Consider the following 15061-nt stretch of genomic DNA (forward strand, 5'->3'; position numbering starts at 1 on the left):
GATTGAGTGCATAAGCAAAAGACATAAATGCAAATTATATGGTCTGATGGCATCACTGTACTATCTCAAACGAAATGGCATAATAATTAATTTAAAAAGAAAAAGACAGAAATTGCATACTTGAAGATTGGACAATCATGAATCCGTCAAATTCGCTTATTCTCACTAACTCAGTGATGACCCTTAAATGAAGCCAAGCTTTGAATTGCTTGTTTGTATGGGTTTCTTGAATTTCTTAAGGACATAAAAATGTCAATATAATCATGACTAGTTAACTACCAATTCAATATTTCCTTGCATTACTTAAGTAATTAATTAGGCAAATTTTATAATGTGTACAAGTAATATATAGCAATAATGTCAATTATCGCAAATAAGGAGTTGTACAACTTCTTTATAAGTAAAATAAAAAATTTACTTTATCACAATATTTTTATTTATATATATAAAAAAAACATTATGTTCTTAGTTGTTTAGTATTATAGATTTATAGATTGTTATGAGTAATCATCTTTCAAGTTTCTTTTTTTTCTTTTTCTTTTTTTTTGTGCAATGCAAAACTCTCCAGCTAGCTATTAATTACATTAAATTTTAATTTAAAAAGTGTTAGTAAGCCTCCAAAAATGAACTAAAATTAGACACATCATTAAAAAGTTTTAAAAAAATATTTAAACTTTATTATTGCAAAATTCTCTTTACACACACTCATAAATATATATTACCACACTCAAAACCAAGCAAACACAATGAACAGGTGAACAAGCAGCCAAATCACTCTTTACAATATTAAAATTGGAAACCCAATTTTTTTTTATGAAGTAAGCTAGTAAAGCATATATGTGTGTATATAACAGTATATCACTCATCATTTGTGGGGAATTTTTTATTTTTTTTTAAGCCTCAAAACCATGAAATTATATACCAAAAAACTTGATATAGCAATATGAATATGATGACTATAACAATCTGATCACGCAACGAGATTTTGTTCTGTGCAACGTCGTCATCACTGTTACGTGAAGTTGAAGAAGAAGAAGAAGAGTAGTTGAGTTGAATGGATAACGAGACTGAGTTTCCATGGAGATTATTGGGCTTCATTATCTGGAGGTGTTCGCCAATGGCGACAATCACTGTATCGGCGGTAAACGACAACGCTTTTGCTTTGACGTAAAATTCAGTTGGCTGCAGAGGAAGAAGCAGGCTGAAACCATATTTGGATAATAATAATGGATGATCATCACTTTGCTCCTCCTCGTCTATCATACTACATTGTTTATAAGTGGATCGATAAATGCACAGTTTTGTTTCGTCGGATTTTGTTTTTGTCGCAGGTTGTCCACTCCTACTTCCTAGGACCACTGGGCTTAATTCTTGTGCCATTTCTTTCAGCTTAGTCGCAACATTCTCCATTTCTTGGCTGCAGATCACAATTAATCAAAGAAACTTCTTCTTTTTTTTTGTTTTTTTTATTTATTTATTTTCTAGTGATAACTGATAAGAGAAACTTGTAGTAACTGTAAGCCACACCATTTGACCACAGTCAACAAAATACTAGGTAAATCAGTTTAGGTTACACCAAAAAAATAATATCTTGGTGAAGATTGAACTTATAACCTTATGATTACCAAATCAATACTCTTAACTTTTTTTTTTTTGGTAATCTAAGAATAACAGATAAAATGTGTACTTAAAATCTGCAAAATTTCCTGTTGATGGGCAGCATATTTGCCTTTCTCCAGCGTCAACTTCTTGTCTGAGATGGACCAAACATACTTGCCATTATAGCCGCCGCGACCCCGATCGTTATGATCCGGTGTTAACAATGCAAAAGTCCATTGATTATCAATCAAGATTGACCTCAGCTCCCCAGTACTGAATCCCCCATGATCACTGACTAGAAAAACTCCATCATCTGAGATCGATTTCGAAATCTTTTCAATAGCTTCACTGTCACGCAACTTGATTGATCGATAATCAATTTCAGCAGGTACCCAACTTTGTGCATTTTGAGGGAGACTCAGTTCCGGCACTATCTGTGTTTGGTCGATGTATTCAGACAACACAGAATCGACGGCCGACCGAGAGCCTTTGCCGGTCGGAATCGGAGAAGGTGGTGGGAGGGGCCGATTGTTGGTACCCATGATTGTTTGGTAAGAGATCAGAAATGGGAAAGAGGAAAGTTTTCATCTTTTTTAGGTGTTTGAAAGAAACTTCAAAGTTCATGGGGCCATTGTACGTCCAGAAAATTATAGTAGTAGTAGTAGGCACGTCTTCAATCTTCATCATTACTTGCATGCATTACTAACCTAAATTTTTGTAATCGCATTTTCAAGATCAGAAAAACCCACAACCAATATCTGAGAGTGAGCACAGAATAAACTCACCTTATAACCCTAACCGACAAAGAATCACAATAAAATAAACCAGCTTAAGTTATCCATAATTAATCAGCTCAAATCAATAAGGTGAATAAACCGCCCCGCGAAATTGACCTTGTGAATTGCGATTACCAAGTCAACCATCCTTATAATCACTTGAATATATGGCAGAATGTGGGTACTGATTAATATTGATTCTCTTCTACATGAAGTATTTATACAAGACAATCAACAAAAACAGCATACAAACTGTGTGATCAGTACTGAACTAATCTGAGAATGGAGATACCAAAACCTCCCTGGGACAACTCAACACAAAACATCTGAACTGTGAGTGTCAGTTCATGCTCTCCTAGCTACACTTGACTTGACAACGGAGAAACCAAAACCTCAGTTAAAAAGCCGACAAATTAACATATCCTATACAGAGGCAACTTACATGATGACTGATCATGTTGAAGTGCTGGTAAAAGATACTTGATTAGTACAATGTACAAGGCATTCAAATGAGATTACAATCCAGGCAGGAGCTAAACACCGCTTCCATGTTTGTCAAGGACAGTGTGGGAGCGGTAGAGTGTGGTAGTGTGTTTCTGAGATCGTACTCAGACAGATAATGGAGGGAAGTCTTCTTCGTCTTTAAGATGGTATGCAGACTTAACTGGAGCCCTTTATGTCCAAAACAGAAGTGTGTTAGAATTAGCTCGGATTAAAGAAAAAAATGCACAACATGATAGGCTTTCATACTGGGAAGGATAGATGAATGCTCTAGGAGCTTCATGCAACCATGATAAATTTATAGAGAAAAGATCAGAGATATCTCGTACCTGTCAGGGTCCCTACTAAAATATGGTTTTGGTTGCTGAAATCCCAGTGATGGTGAGGCTGGATTTGAATGTTGAGCAGGCAAAGGTAAGTGCTTTTGTTGCCTGCTTCGTTCTGATGATGGTGACAGTGGTGTAACATGACCAACTGTCCCAAATTCAATGACCGCCTCTGGGTGAGAGGCTACACCATTTGTGTTAGGATAATCCCTGCCATGAGGGGAATACGACTGGTGGATTTCACTACGATCAACACCTGATTGTGGTTGTGGTAGATCATGCCAGTTTCTCTCAAGTGTTTGTGTTTCCGTGAACATTCCTCCATTCCAGCTGTTGGCCCGGTGATACCTCAAGGGTGCTTGATTCCTTCCTTTAACAGCTGAAGGCCTATAACCTTGTGGCCGTCGACTCTGCAAAATTAAAGGCAATTATACTCAAAACAATAGTTATCTTCCAAAACTCGCAATAATTATCAATCAATAATTATCTTCATGTAGCCAAGTGATCCTATGCTATAGCGTAAGTATGTACCATGTTTGGGAAGTATGTTCCTGTTCCCCTTGGTTTCGGCATCTCGCCAAAAGCAATGTTGGGTGCTAACATGGGGTTTAAAGTATAGAATGCTTGGTTTGGAACAACACCATTAGTACCGCCATAAGAAAAACCGTTCCTTTTGAACTTTGTCGGCTGTTGTGAATTCCATGAGTACTTGATTTGAAATGGATTCAGCGGTGGAGGAGAAATTGGCATAGCTGGCACAGTTGAAATATTTTCATAACACCACCGACCAAATTGCAAGCAACTTACGTAATGGTCATAGTCACCACTAAGTTCCAACAAAGCATTCACAGGTTGCAGACTTCCACCGCCACTAGCTGAAGGCTGGTCCAGATTTAGTTGATGCGAACCATCAGAGCAAGCAAGTGCTTTAAGCGCCAAATGATCATCTTTTATTGCAACAGGAACAAAATCTTCATCTTTATCATTGGAATGGCTCTGTTCCAAACACTTATCTTCACATGTATCCAACTTCTTCTCCAAGTTCATCTCTCCATTGCATGCTGAGTGGGAGCTAGCAAATTTGGGTGAATCATTAGATAATTTAAGGCCTTGTGCTATTGAACTAGCTAGTTCCGTAGCATCTCCACAAAGACGATGAATCAATGCATTCCCTTTTCCAGGGCCAACACTGTCTGATTGCTGCTTATATTGGCATCCATCCATAGCTCCTTCTTGATCTCTGTCTTCTCTGTCAGTTGATCCATAAGGATCAAATGTACAATCTCCATGTGTATCAGTAGGACTACCAGATTCCGTTCTTGAATTGACCTCAGATTGAGATGAATCGGTCTCTGAAACAGGAAGTGCATGACAGAAACTATTGCAGCTAGCTACTGGACTAAGATCTTGAACATCAGGCCTCTGTCCGCTTCCATGTCGACCCAAAGTGTTGGCAAAAAAATTATGAAGCTCGTCAACAATCCTATCGTCTGACTGCAGAAGTATTCTCTTGAGCTTCTTAGCACCATATGTGAAAGCACTCCTTATTCTATAGAAATTTCCTGTACAAAGCAATCCAAGCTGGAAATCAACACGGGCTTTGGGACACTAATTTGAGTTTAACAGTTTCGTTAGGACAATATCATAATTATCAGGTTACAAGTTTAAGACTTAGGGTTCACTAAATCAAATAATCTGTACACTTATGCATGCATTGCATTCCTCGGTATCAGCATGAAATTTATCATGATCTTCTCTAAGTCACATGTCACTTCACAAACAGTTTCAGGATTCCTTGTAGTCAGTGTATAGGTTTTCTAGATAAATACAACATGAGTGAGCTAATGTGCAAAACTGATAGAATTCAAAAGTTATATACACCAGAACTTGATAGTTTCAGTTCATTCACACTACATGATGAAAAAAATCTTCAGAAAGATGTCAAAGCTTACAATAACATTTGATATAAGGGAGCACAAACAGGACAAAAACCATGGAATAATAATAATCAGTGAATAAAAAATACAAATTGCATTACCTTTGCTTACACTACGGCCAAGATTATTATTTTCCTTCAGAGGATCAACTATGTTAAGATGCTTTTGTTGAAAGGTTCTGGAGTTCATGTCATACCCTCTTGAAGAAACAGAAAACATTTTGACACAATATCTAAGAAAATCATTGGTGAGCAGTAACTCAACACCATCATTTTCAGGAACCTCAACTGCAAAAGGAACAGGAAATCACCTTGATGAAATAATGCAAAGAAACATATAATGACAGACCACAGTTAGCAAGAAGTTGCTTACCCACAATTTCTGGCAAAGATGATATGCGAACAGGACCAGCTAAACAAATACAATATGTTTCCCAGTCAAACTTGCTAAAGTAGTCCAAAAATTTGTAGAGGACCTAAAAATTTAGCAGTTTCAATCATTAGAGTTTCCAAATGCGAATAAGAATGCTGGAATTAAACATTCAGTGTGAGGTTGGGACGTTTGGTTTCAGGAAGTTTAATAATTCAGCAGTTTCAATTATTATAATCAGCTCACTCAGGTCATTGGGTATTAAAAAAGCCATAACTAATAACAACAAAGTAATGTGAGTTTTGGTTTCCACAGATCAGTAGATCACAGGGTTTGGCTTGGTACAACACTTTGTCTAACTTAGTATAATGTTTGCAGGTATGAAAACAAACTACAAAGAAATAATAAAATATAAAACAAAACAAAATTAACACAAAATAAAGTTTTAAAATTAAACAAGTAAAATCACATTCATGTGTATGTATAGATTACAAACAGGTGTATCTCTGTATTATTGATTCATAGCTGGGTATAGATATATTTAACAATGAATTGTTAAACCATAATAATCAGCTCTATGTCTTTCAGGTTTTAAAAACTAAAACCACAAGGTTTTTTGAATTAGACAAAATACTGATCGTCTTGCAGGGGGTTTGAATGGTATGGGCGTTTTCTTGGAACAACCCTAAATTGTCAAACACTAAATCCAGGGAAACTTACTGCTAAAGGACCATCCAACGTGGAGTGAAATAGATGAAAGATATATAAAACCAGAGTCTCCAAAGCATAAGTTGATATCAAGCCATGATGAGCACCAAGGATTCGACTCTCATAATAGCACCAGGCTTTAATTAAAATAATGCTGCGTTTAAATAGATGATCTTTGCCAATGAGTTGATCAACCTGTAAAACAAGCAGAGTTGTGAATGAGAAATGCAATACTGCTTTAGACAGCTCTCCCCTCAGCAACAATAAAAGGACAGAAGAAATATTTTGCTTATGAAGTTATATGTGCAAGATGAGTGCGCAGCTTTCAACCATTTGTTAGTAGTTAAAATAAAATGAAGTTCAATTAGTGTACCTGTTCAAGAAAGCACAAGGTACAGAGACCACCTATTTGATTAAAAGAGATGTCAACAACAATATTTTGTACAATACACTTCACAAGCTTGACCTGTGGAATAAGAAATCCAAACATCAGGCCATAATTTTTGAATTTAAGATTTAAAAAATAAAAGGAGCTGAACTGTACGCTAGGAGAAAGTGATCACGTATTCAAACCCAGAATACACCAAGAAAGTTCTATATAGTATATACCCTATTAAGTTAATAAAAAAACAAACTGCTTCACTACAATTTGTGTAGGTTCTTCAGTGGTAATAAATGAATCATATAGATCATAATCACTTTTTGCTTCCCATTTCTTGCAGTCTCACTACAGAAACTAACCTTAAAATTAGCATTAACAACATATGATTGTGCAAAGTAATTTGCCAACAGGAAGTCCACTTGCAACTAGAGTAGACTAGAGCTACACTTAAAGTAACAGACCAAAGTAGAATCAGATGCAGTTATGGTTCCAGTAGTTAGCAAGTTACTGCAGGCTCTCCACCATTCACAAATTTCTATATCAATTTTTCCTTATTCATACAATAGGAAAAAAAAATTATTAAAATACTAAATAAGGCATTAACATGATTAACCAGATATCAGATGTAATTTAAAGGAGATTCAGCAAGGACCTCACGTGCATGACCCACAATAAGCACACTTCATTGAACAAACAACTTTAATTATATACCAACAGAGAGATATCAAGACCTCAGCACGAATTAGCTGGACATCCTTTACAGTGAATTCTGCAGCCATATTTTGATCCTCTCCTTCAAGAACAGATACCATATCATTGACCAAAGCATCCTCCACCATCGGACAGCCAAATGCAGTCAAATCAATGTCACCATCAGGAAGATAGGTCTTTAGTGGTACAGATCCATATGGGAACACCTGCCATTGTTATTAAAAAAGTTTCATTACAACGTCCCAATTTTTTTGGATAAGTACAACTAATGAATATATATAGATATATAATGCATGCAGATGATCTTAACAACGTTGAGAAATTTTAATAATTATGTTATATTTGCAATTCTCCAGTGAGTGCCTGCCACCAATAACGCCTGCCTGAGTTCAAATTTTTTAACACAGAGCAAGCACACATCCCCAACACTGAGAATCTGAGACAACATGACTCCAGACTCCACAGATGGAAAATGGTTCTCAAATTCCTTGAACATGGAAGAGATCACCAATCTTCTTTCAGTTCAGAAAGGCAAAATTCATTGCAATGTTGAATAGGTTTCCACAAGAAGAAAGCGCAACTTGCATATACCAGGTCCAGCCAATGGCCACCATCCCACCAGAATGAGATGTTTTCAGGTCTCCCAAAAAAAATGCTCCAGAGTCAAACAAGGCATTCATTTGCAATTAAATAGGTAAAACAAAACATCAGAATATTCAATGAAAATGGACTGAGTATGTGCAATTCATGGATTATATGGATGCTCAACCGCCCAATTAAAGATTTAAAGGCGTTGTGTATAACTTAAGTATTTGCAAAACAAAACTTTAAACAATAACAATAGCTAAATTTTGCTCTTTTGCTACTGGCAAGACACATCTGTCTATTAAAAGAAAATCGATATCAGCTAACAGTAAACTTCAAATTCACCCAAGACAAGCAAATGTAACCAAATAAGTTCAGCCCGGTTTCTACAAGAAACACAAATTCTCTAATGCATCAACTTAAAGTGATTCTGTATTTCTATGTAACCATACAAGTGGCACCCACTTCAGAAAATTGCAAATTTCAGGTTTTTCACATTAGAATGAAACGTGTCCGAGTAAAAATAAAAAACATAACACGCACAAACACAACTTTCAAGCTGGAACAGAATATAGCAAAAACAAAATCCATCCATGCATGAACACTAAATTAAAGTCCAACCTCAAGACCGAGAGTTCCTCTGATCAACCTCTGAACATAATCGATGACCGCTCTTCTCCGCTCTGCAGACACAGTTGTAGGCTGCACCTTCTGAATAATGTCCCGAGACGCTTCCTCCGCTCTGGCCCAACGCAGCGGCCCAATTGAAGTCGGGCTCGGGTTCGAAGTCGACGGCGGCGATGTTACTTCTCTCTCCTCCACTGCTGCGCCGCCGAAACTCTCTCTAAGATCGCCCATGAAATTCACAAATATCACTCCTTAAACTACACCGGAATCTCACCAACACATCGGCTCTGCTCTTCGATCAGCCACCGCAATAGTGGTGCAAAGGGTTTGCTAGTGAATCAAAATATCCAGTATTTTCCAAAAATGAACAAAAAAATATAGGAAAATCAAATTAAAATAAGATGCTGCTCACTTTAGTTGTTTCTCTGCCAACCAAACAAAAAAAACTGCAAAAGGATGAATTTAGGGTTTATGAGAAAGAGAAGAGACCCAAAAGGGAAGACGAACAGCTTAGAGTACCTTCCAAGTGTTTCCTATTATTTTCTTTTTTTAAATATTTTAATTTTTCCTTTGATATATTTCTGATTTCTCTTCGGAGAACTTCGAACAGGACGACGCTGACAAAAACCCTTTTTTTGTTACTTGAAGCTGATGGGGAAACTCGGACAATCAGCTTTGTATATATCTTTTTTGTTATTATTATGTCACATTTTATTTTCTTTTCATAATTTATAATATAGGGTTTCCTTCGGGATAAGAATAACAATTTACTTTTAACTAATACACTCTACTTTATCATACGCAATTTATTTAATTCTAGACGATAAGAATACTTGATTTAATTCTAGAAGATACGCGATTCGTTTTTCATTTTTATTTAATTCAGTATCACGATTTTCGATACGATCGGATTACCTATTAAATAATACGTATAACAAACTTATCTGGAAGAAATTTCTGAACGCGTGCCATTTAATTTACGCAACTCGAATGCAACTCGAATTCAAAACTTTATTTTGTTTATAATATTGTTATATTTTTTTTTTTGAACGCCAACATCGGTGATATATTAAATCAAATCATGAAGAAAATGAGGGGAAACACCCTCCCAACTCATCCGACCATTCTAAGAGCCAACCGCCTTAGCCAAAGCATGAGCAGCTTGGTTCACTGATCTAGGAATAAACTGAAAAACACAAGAAGAAAACAGACTACTAATTGTTCTACAACCATGAATAATTGAACCGAAATAAGACCTAACTATCGCAGCACTTCGTAACGCCTATACTAAACTGAGACAATCCGTTTGGACACAGACCTCCATCACACCTCTCGAACTAACCTAGGTGAGAGCTTCCTTACACGCCATTGCTTCAGCCAATAGGGGATCTAGAGCACAATTAAGAGAACCATTAATGGCAGCCACGAACCTACCGTCGTTGCCGACCAAATATGCACCATAAGAAATCTGGTTCGTTACCACGTCGACGCCCGCATCTACCCGGCAGATGTTCACATTATTAGGGAGATTCAGAGCTGGGGCATTCATCGTGTTCGGACCCTCGGCGTGAAGAGAATTACTCCATTGCTGCATGAGCGCCACAGCACTCCTCCACACGCACTGCGGTCTTGCCACCACACTATCCCAAAGTGCCACATTCCTAGCCTGCCAAATACCATTAATTACTGCCGCAAGAATGATGATTTATTGAGATTGTAACAATGTGAAAGAATCCTCCAACCAACTAGCAAAAGTAGCATGAGACATATTAATTGCATGCAACCCCGTACGGGACCACACCTCACATGCCATTGGACACTCACAAAAAACATGCATGGTTGATTCATCTACCAACCCACATACAGGACACTCAGGGGAGACTTCAACATACCTATAAATTAGGTTCATCTTAGTTGGCAACACATTCACCACAGCTCTCCATAGCAAGGACCGCCAGTTTGGTGGGATTTTGAGGTTCCACAAAGTGTTCCATTTAGAAAAGGGGAATGGAGAAATTCCAGCATCCCCCATGAGCATTCTATAGCCTACCTTCACTGAATAGTTCCCTCTTATGTCTCCATACTAGTACCAGTCATCGCCCATATCCGGACAAAAGGGAATCCTACGTATCAAATTTGAATCCCTAACATTAAAGAGATCATTAATCACCTCCAATCCCAAGACCTTCCATCCACAGTCATCAGATTAGCAACCAAAGTACCTTGAAGAGGCAAAGGCATATCAGTTGTAACACAAGGGTTGTCAGAAGCCAGGAGCCAAGGAGTGCCCCAAACTTCAGTAGTTAAGCCATTTCCCACCCTTTTCCTTGCTCCCTCCTTTATCATTCCCTGTGAAGCTAAAATACTCCTCCAGCAGTAACTTGAATTATAACCAATAGTAGCCTCCAAAAAGGTGGTCTTAGGATAATACCTGGCCTGAAAAACGCGAGCCACTAAAGAGTGTGGATTAGTGAGCAACCTCCACCCTTGTTTCCCAAGTAGAGCGACATTGAACTGATGAATCTGCTTAAAGCCTAGGCCTCCCTTACACTTAGGCACACACAACTTGTCCCAGCTCAACCAGTGAATGCCCTTACCATCATTGCCATTACGCCACCAAAACATGTTCATACATCTCTCAAGTCTTTCACACAAAAAAATAGGAAGCAAGAACACACTCATAGTAAATGTGGGCATTGCATGGGCCACTGACTTAAGCAATACCTCCTTACCAGCTCGTGTAAGAAATTTCTTATTCCATGCACCCACCCTTTGTCTCAACTTTTGCTCTACATACGAGAAAACCCTCCCCTTATTCTTCCCAATCACAGATGGCAAGCCCAAATATTTACCAAAATCAGTTGACTCAACCACCCTGAAATAAGTTGCAACAGCATACCTGTCACCCCCAGCAGTATTATGGCTGAAAGTAATACTGGACTTGTGATAATTGATAGCTTGCCCATAAACTTCCTCGTAAACTGTCAAACAACGCCCCACCTCATGGGCCTCCTGCTCATACTGTCATCTGCAAAAAACAGATGAGAGATGGCCGGGGCACCCCTAGCCACCCTACACCCATGTATTAATCCTCGTTGCTGGGAAGTCTGCAAGAGCAAAGACAGTCCTTCTGCACAAATAATAAATAGATAAGGTGAGAGAGGGTCACCCTGTCGTAACCCCCTAGTAGGAACCACCTCACCCCCAGGCTGACCATTCACCATAATTGTGTATCTCACCGTAGTGACAGTCAACATAACTAAATTAACCCAAGCCTGAGGAAAACCCAACCTCAACATCATACCTTTCAGGAAAGCCCACTCCATACGGTCATAAGCCTTTGCCATATCAAGTTTCAGAGCTGCCCACCCCACTCGTCCATGTTGCTTCCTTCGCAGATAATGCCCCACCTCTACAGCCACAAGAATATTGTCAGAAATCAACCGCCCAGGGATAAAAGCACTCTGGGACTCATCAAAGATGATATGCCCCAATAAGTCTTTCATCCTATTAGCTAGCATTTTGGCCATAATTTTATAGACCACATTGCAGAGGGCAATTGGTCTTAAATCTGCTACAGTTTCTGGAGCCTGTTTCTTAGGTATTAACACAACATTGGTGTCATTTAGATGATCAGGAAAAGAACCAGAACCCAAACAACCTAGGACAAAATCAGTAACATCCCCCCCTACCACATCCCAAAAAGATTGATAGAAACCCGGATTCATACCATCCGGGCCAGGAGATTTATCAGGACCCATGGAAAACAAAGCCTCCTTCACCTCCTCCGCTTGAAAAGGCTTCAATAAGGCATCATTCTGCTCCTGACTAACTCGTGGTTGAATGAAATCTAGGGCATCCCCAATCTGATTACCATTAGTAAGAAAGATACCCTTATAATACTCAACAATGACCAGATTCAAACCATCACCTTCCACCCACCTACCATCTCCATCCTTTAACTTAACAATCCTATTTTTACGTCTTCTCGCGGAGGCATATTTGTGGTAGTACTTAGTATTAGAATCAGCTCCCCTTAACCAATGTTGTTTAGCCTCTGTTGCCAAAACGCATTTTCCTGGTCTCGCAATGTACCTAGACGACCATCTAGCCATCTAACCCTGCCCAAAGAAACCTCATCACGTTTTCCCCGTAGCCCTTCCAACTCCCTCCTTATCTCACCAATCTCCCTCCCATACCTATGATGCTTATCACCACCCCACCTACGGAGTTGCACCCCACAACCACGTAGCCTCTCCTGAAAGCCCACACCAGCTAGCTCCTCCCACGCACCCTCTACCACCCCCTTACAACCATCATCCAAAAGCCAGGCATTTTCAAAACGGAATTGAGACCTCCTTCTTCTGGGCTCCAATTGAGGACATGAGTCCAAAAGAAGCGCAGAATGATCAGAAGTATCAGTATGAATATTATAGACGCGGGCCTGCAGATGCCCCTCGCACCACCTTTCCTCCGCCACCACCCTGTCCAATCTCTCCTCCACCCACTCCCTCGTCCCCCTTCCTCGTTCCCAAGTAAACGGGTACCCCACCGTATGGACCTGCAACAACCCACACTCAGCTAGCGTCTCACAAAAACCCTGCAACAAATTCTCAGGGTGAGGATGCAGTCCCCGCTTCTCAGACTGAGACACAAGATCATTAAAGTCCCCCATTACTACCCATGGCAAGGTGGATCTACCCTTCAGAGTTAACAACAATTCCCATGCTTCATGCCTCCTACTTCTCTCCGAATAACCATAAAACCCTGTGATCCGCCACTCAGGAGTTCCAGGAACAGCAACGACGAGGTCAATATGATTATTAGAGTAATTTAATAACGTCACCACATTATTACACCTCCATAACATCGCAAGACCACCACTCAAACCCACAGGCTCAACACAGAAAGCCCCCTCAAAGCCCAAACGAACTCTCAGCCTTTCAACATGCCGCTTCCCTACCTTCGTTTCCATCAAAAACACAACCTCAGGCTGCTTACTGGACACTAGGCCCAGGACCTCTCGAACTGTGCGCGGATTGCCTAAGCCGCGACAGTTCCAACTTAAGAAACTCATTGAGAATGGCGGACCTGGGACCCAGGACCCGCCGGAAAACAAAAAGATGCCTCACCCATAACCAAATCATCCACCCGTGAACCACCCACAACAGCCTCCTCCCTCCTTCTCTTCGGCTCAACCACCACTGCCGAATCATCCTCACTGGCTGCCAACACCTATTCACTCCCAGCCCCAACCAGCTCCTTTTCTTCAGCACCAGCGTTCGACACCACAATCGGAGCCTCCTTCCCAACTCGTCTCAGCCATCTTGCACCCACCCCTACAGCATGACGTCCTGGACCAGCCCTCATCCATGCACCATACGGATAGTCTTTCGGATCAACTTGAGAAGTACGGGCCTTGATGATGCTATTTATGAATTTTATTGTGCTTTGTTTATTTAGTATGAGTGAGTAGAATAGTTTATGGGTTGGATAGTGGTGATTATTGTGTTTGATGCTGATTTAATACCTATTTCATACAAGGGTTTGAAACTCAACCTAGGATTCATGTGTAGTGAGATGTTTTGTGTGTTAGTATTGTTGGGTTTCTGCACTATCTTGTCAATACTTGTCTAGTATGGAATTTTGACACCGAATAAGCAAGGAGTCCACGGGTTATCATACCTCTAAACTCGTCTCTCAACCGTCAATGTCCTTTATACAACATCTCACGACCTTCAAGTTCACTTACGAGAGTAGGGAACGTTGAAGGTCTAGACTACTTGTGTTTATTGAGGGGTATTGGTAGCGCGACGAGAGTGGGACAACCTCATATTTCAATTCGACCTAACATTGGATCACAAGAATGGCATGTTAGTATACCGAGTTGGTGATTTGTAGTCTTGAACCCGATAGTAAAGTTTATTAGCCCTCGATCCTTTGCTCTATGTCATCAGATCAATAAATACACATTATAATCCCTACATTTTTGTTTATTATTTTTATCTTGTTGTTTCCATTTCTATGTTCATCATGTTATCATCTTATTATATGCTGCTTAGCTTCCATAAAATATTTCATGCTTGTGCCTAGATCCTTCTTTGGCTAACCCAACCATCAATCCTTGAGGACGGTTAAAAAAAACAAATTTATTTTTGTTTATTTTGTAATCCGCTATACTGCATTCTTGATGAGGGATATGGCCATCAATGCCCAACTGGACCCGAACATACATGAAAGTCCTCTATGATCCCTCAAAGTTCCGCTTCTAATAAGAAATGCTCTCATGAAAGGTCCTATAGTCATAGTTGTTTTCTCAGTAAAGAAACTAACAATAATGATATGTGCTTGGACTCAAAACTCTATTGTGTTTAAAGACACCTCAAACGAGGAGATTTTGGGTGTAGTTTATGTAAAACCAGCAGGCTTTGGTCGAAAGACTAGGGTCCATCGCCCATAATCGTCTTGATGTCAACTTCATGGTAAAACTATAATAGGAATGTGTTAGACGCAATATCGTAAGCTTTCATGCCTTATTAG

The 15061-nt window shown here is 39.4% G+C and overlaps 3 protein-coding genes across 3 annotated transcripts; all 3 read right to left on the reverse strand.

The window, feature by feature from the left end:
- Positions 1–876: 876 nt before the first annotated feature.
- Positions 877–2366, reverse strand: LOC116030740. The gene is made up of 2 exons (XM_031273062.1): positions 1687–2366; positions 877–1417 (listed from the first exon to the last, which is right to left on the reverse strand). Exons 1-2 carry the CDS (start codon positions 2139–2141, stop codon positions 901–903), a joined length of 972 nt encoding a protein of 323 aa, XP_031128922.1. The 5' UTR covers positions 2142–2366; the 3' UTR covers positions 877–900.
- Positions 2367–2521: 155 nt separating this feature from the next.
- LOC116029438 lies at positions 2522–9161 on the reverse strand. Its single transcript, XM_031271448.1, has 10 exons — positions 8934–9161; positions 8516–8808; positions 7330–7515; positions 6590–6682; positions 6229–6411; positions 5512–5614; positions 5241–5426; positions 3734–4764; positions 3206–3612; positions 2522–3047 (listed from the first exon to the last, which is right to left on the reverse strand). The coding sequence occupies exons 2-10, from the start codon at positions 8750–8752 to the stop codon at positions 2984–2986; spliced, it is 2490 nt and encodes an 829-aa protein (XP_031127308.1). The 5' UTR covers positions 8753–8808; positions 8934–9161; the 3' UTR covers positions 2522–2983.
- A 1526-nt stretch (positions 9162–10687) lies between these two features.
- On the reverse strand, positions 10688–13891 carry LOC116029213. Its single transcript, XM_031271122.1, has 4 exons — positions 13765–13891; positions 12721–13564; positions 11719–12616; positions 10688–11533 (listed from the first exon to the last, which is right to left on the reverse strand). Exons 1-4 carry the CDS (start codon positions 13889–13891, stop codon positions 10688–10690), a joined length of 2715 nt encoding a protein of 904 aa, XP_031126982.1.
- Positions 13892–15061: the final 1170 nt, after the last annotated feature.

The sequence above is a fragment of the Ipomoea triloba genome, chromosome 9 (assembly GCF_003576645.1).
Source record: "Ipomoea triloba cultivar NCNSP0323 chromosome 9, ASM357664v1".
Taxonomy (NCBI): Eukaryota; Viridiplantae; Streptophyta; class Magnoliopsida; order Solanales; family Convolvulaceae; genus Ipomoea; species Ipomoea triloba.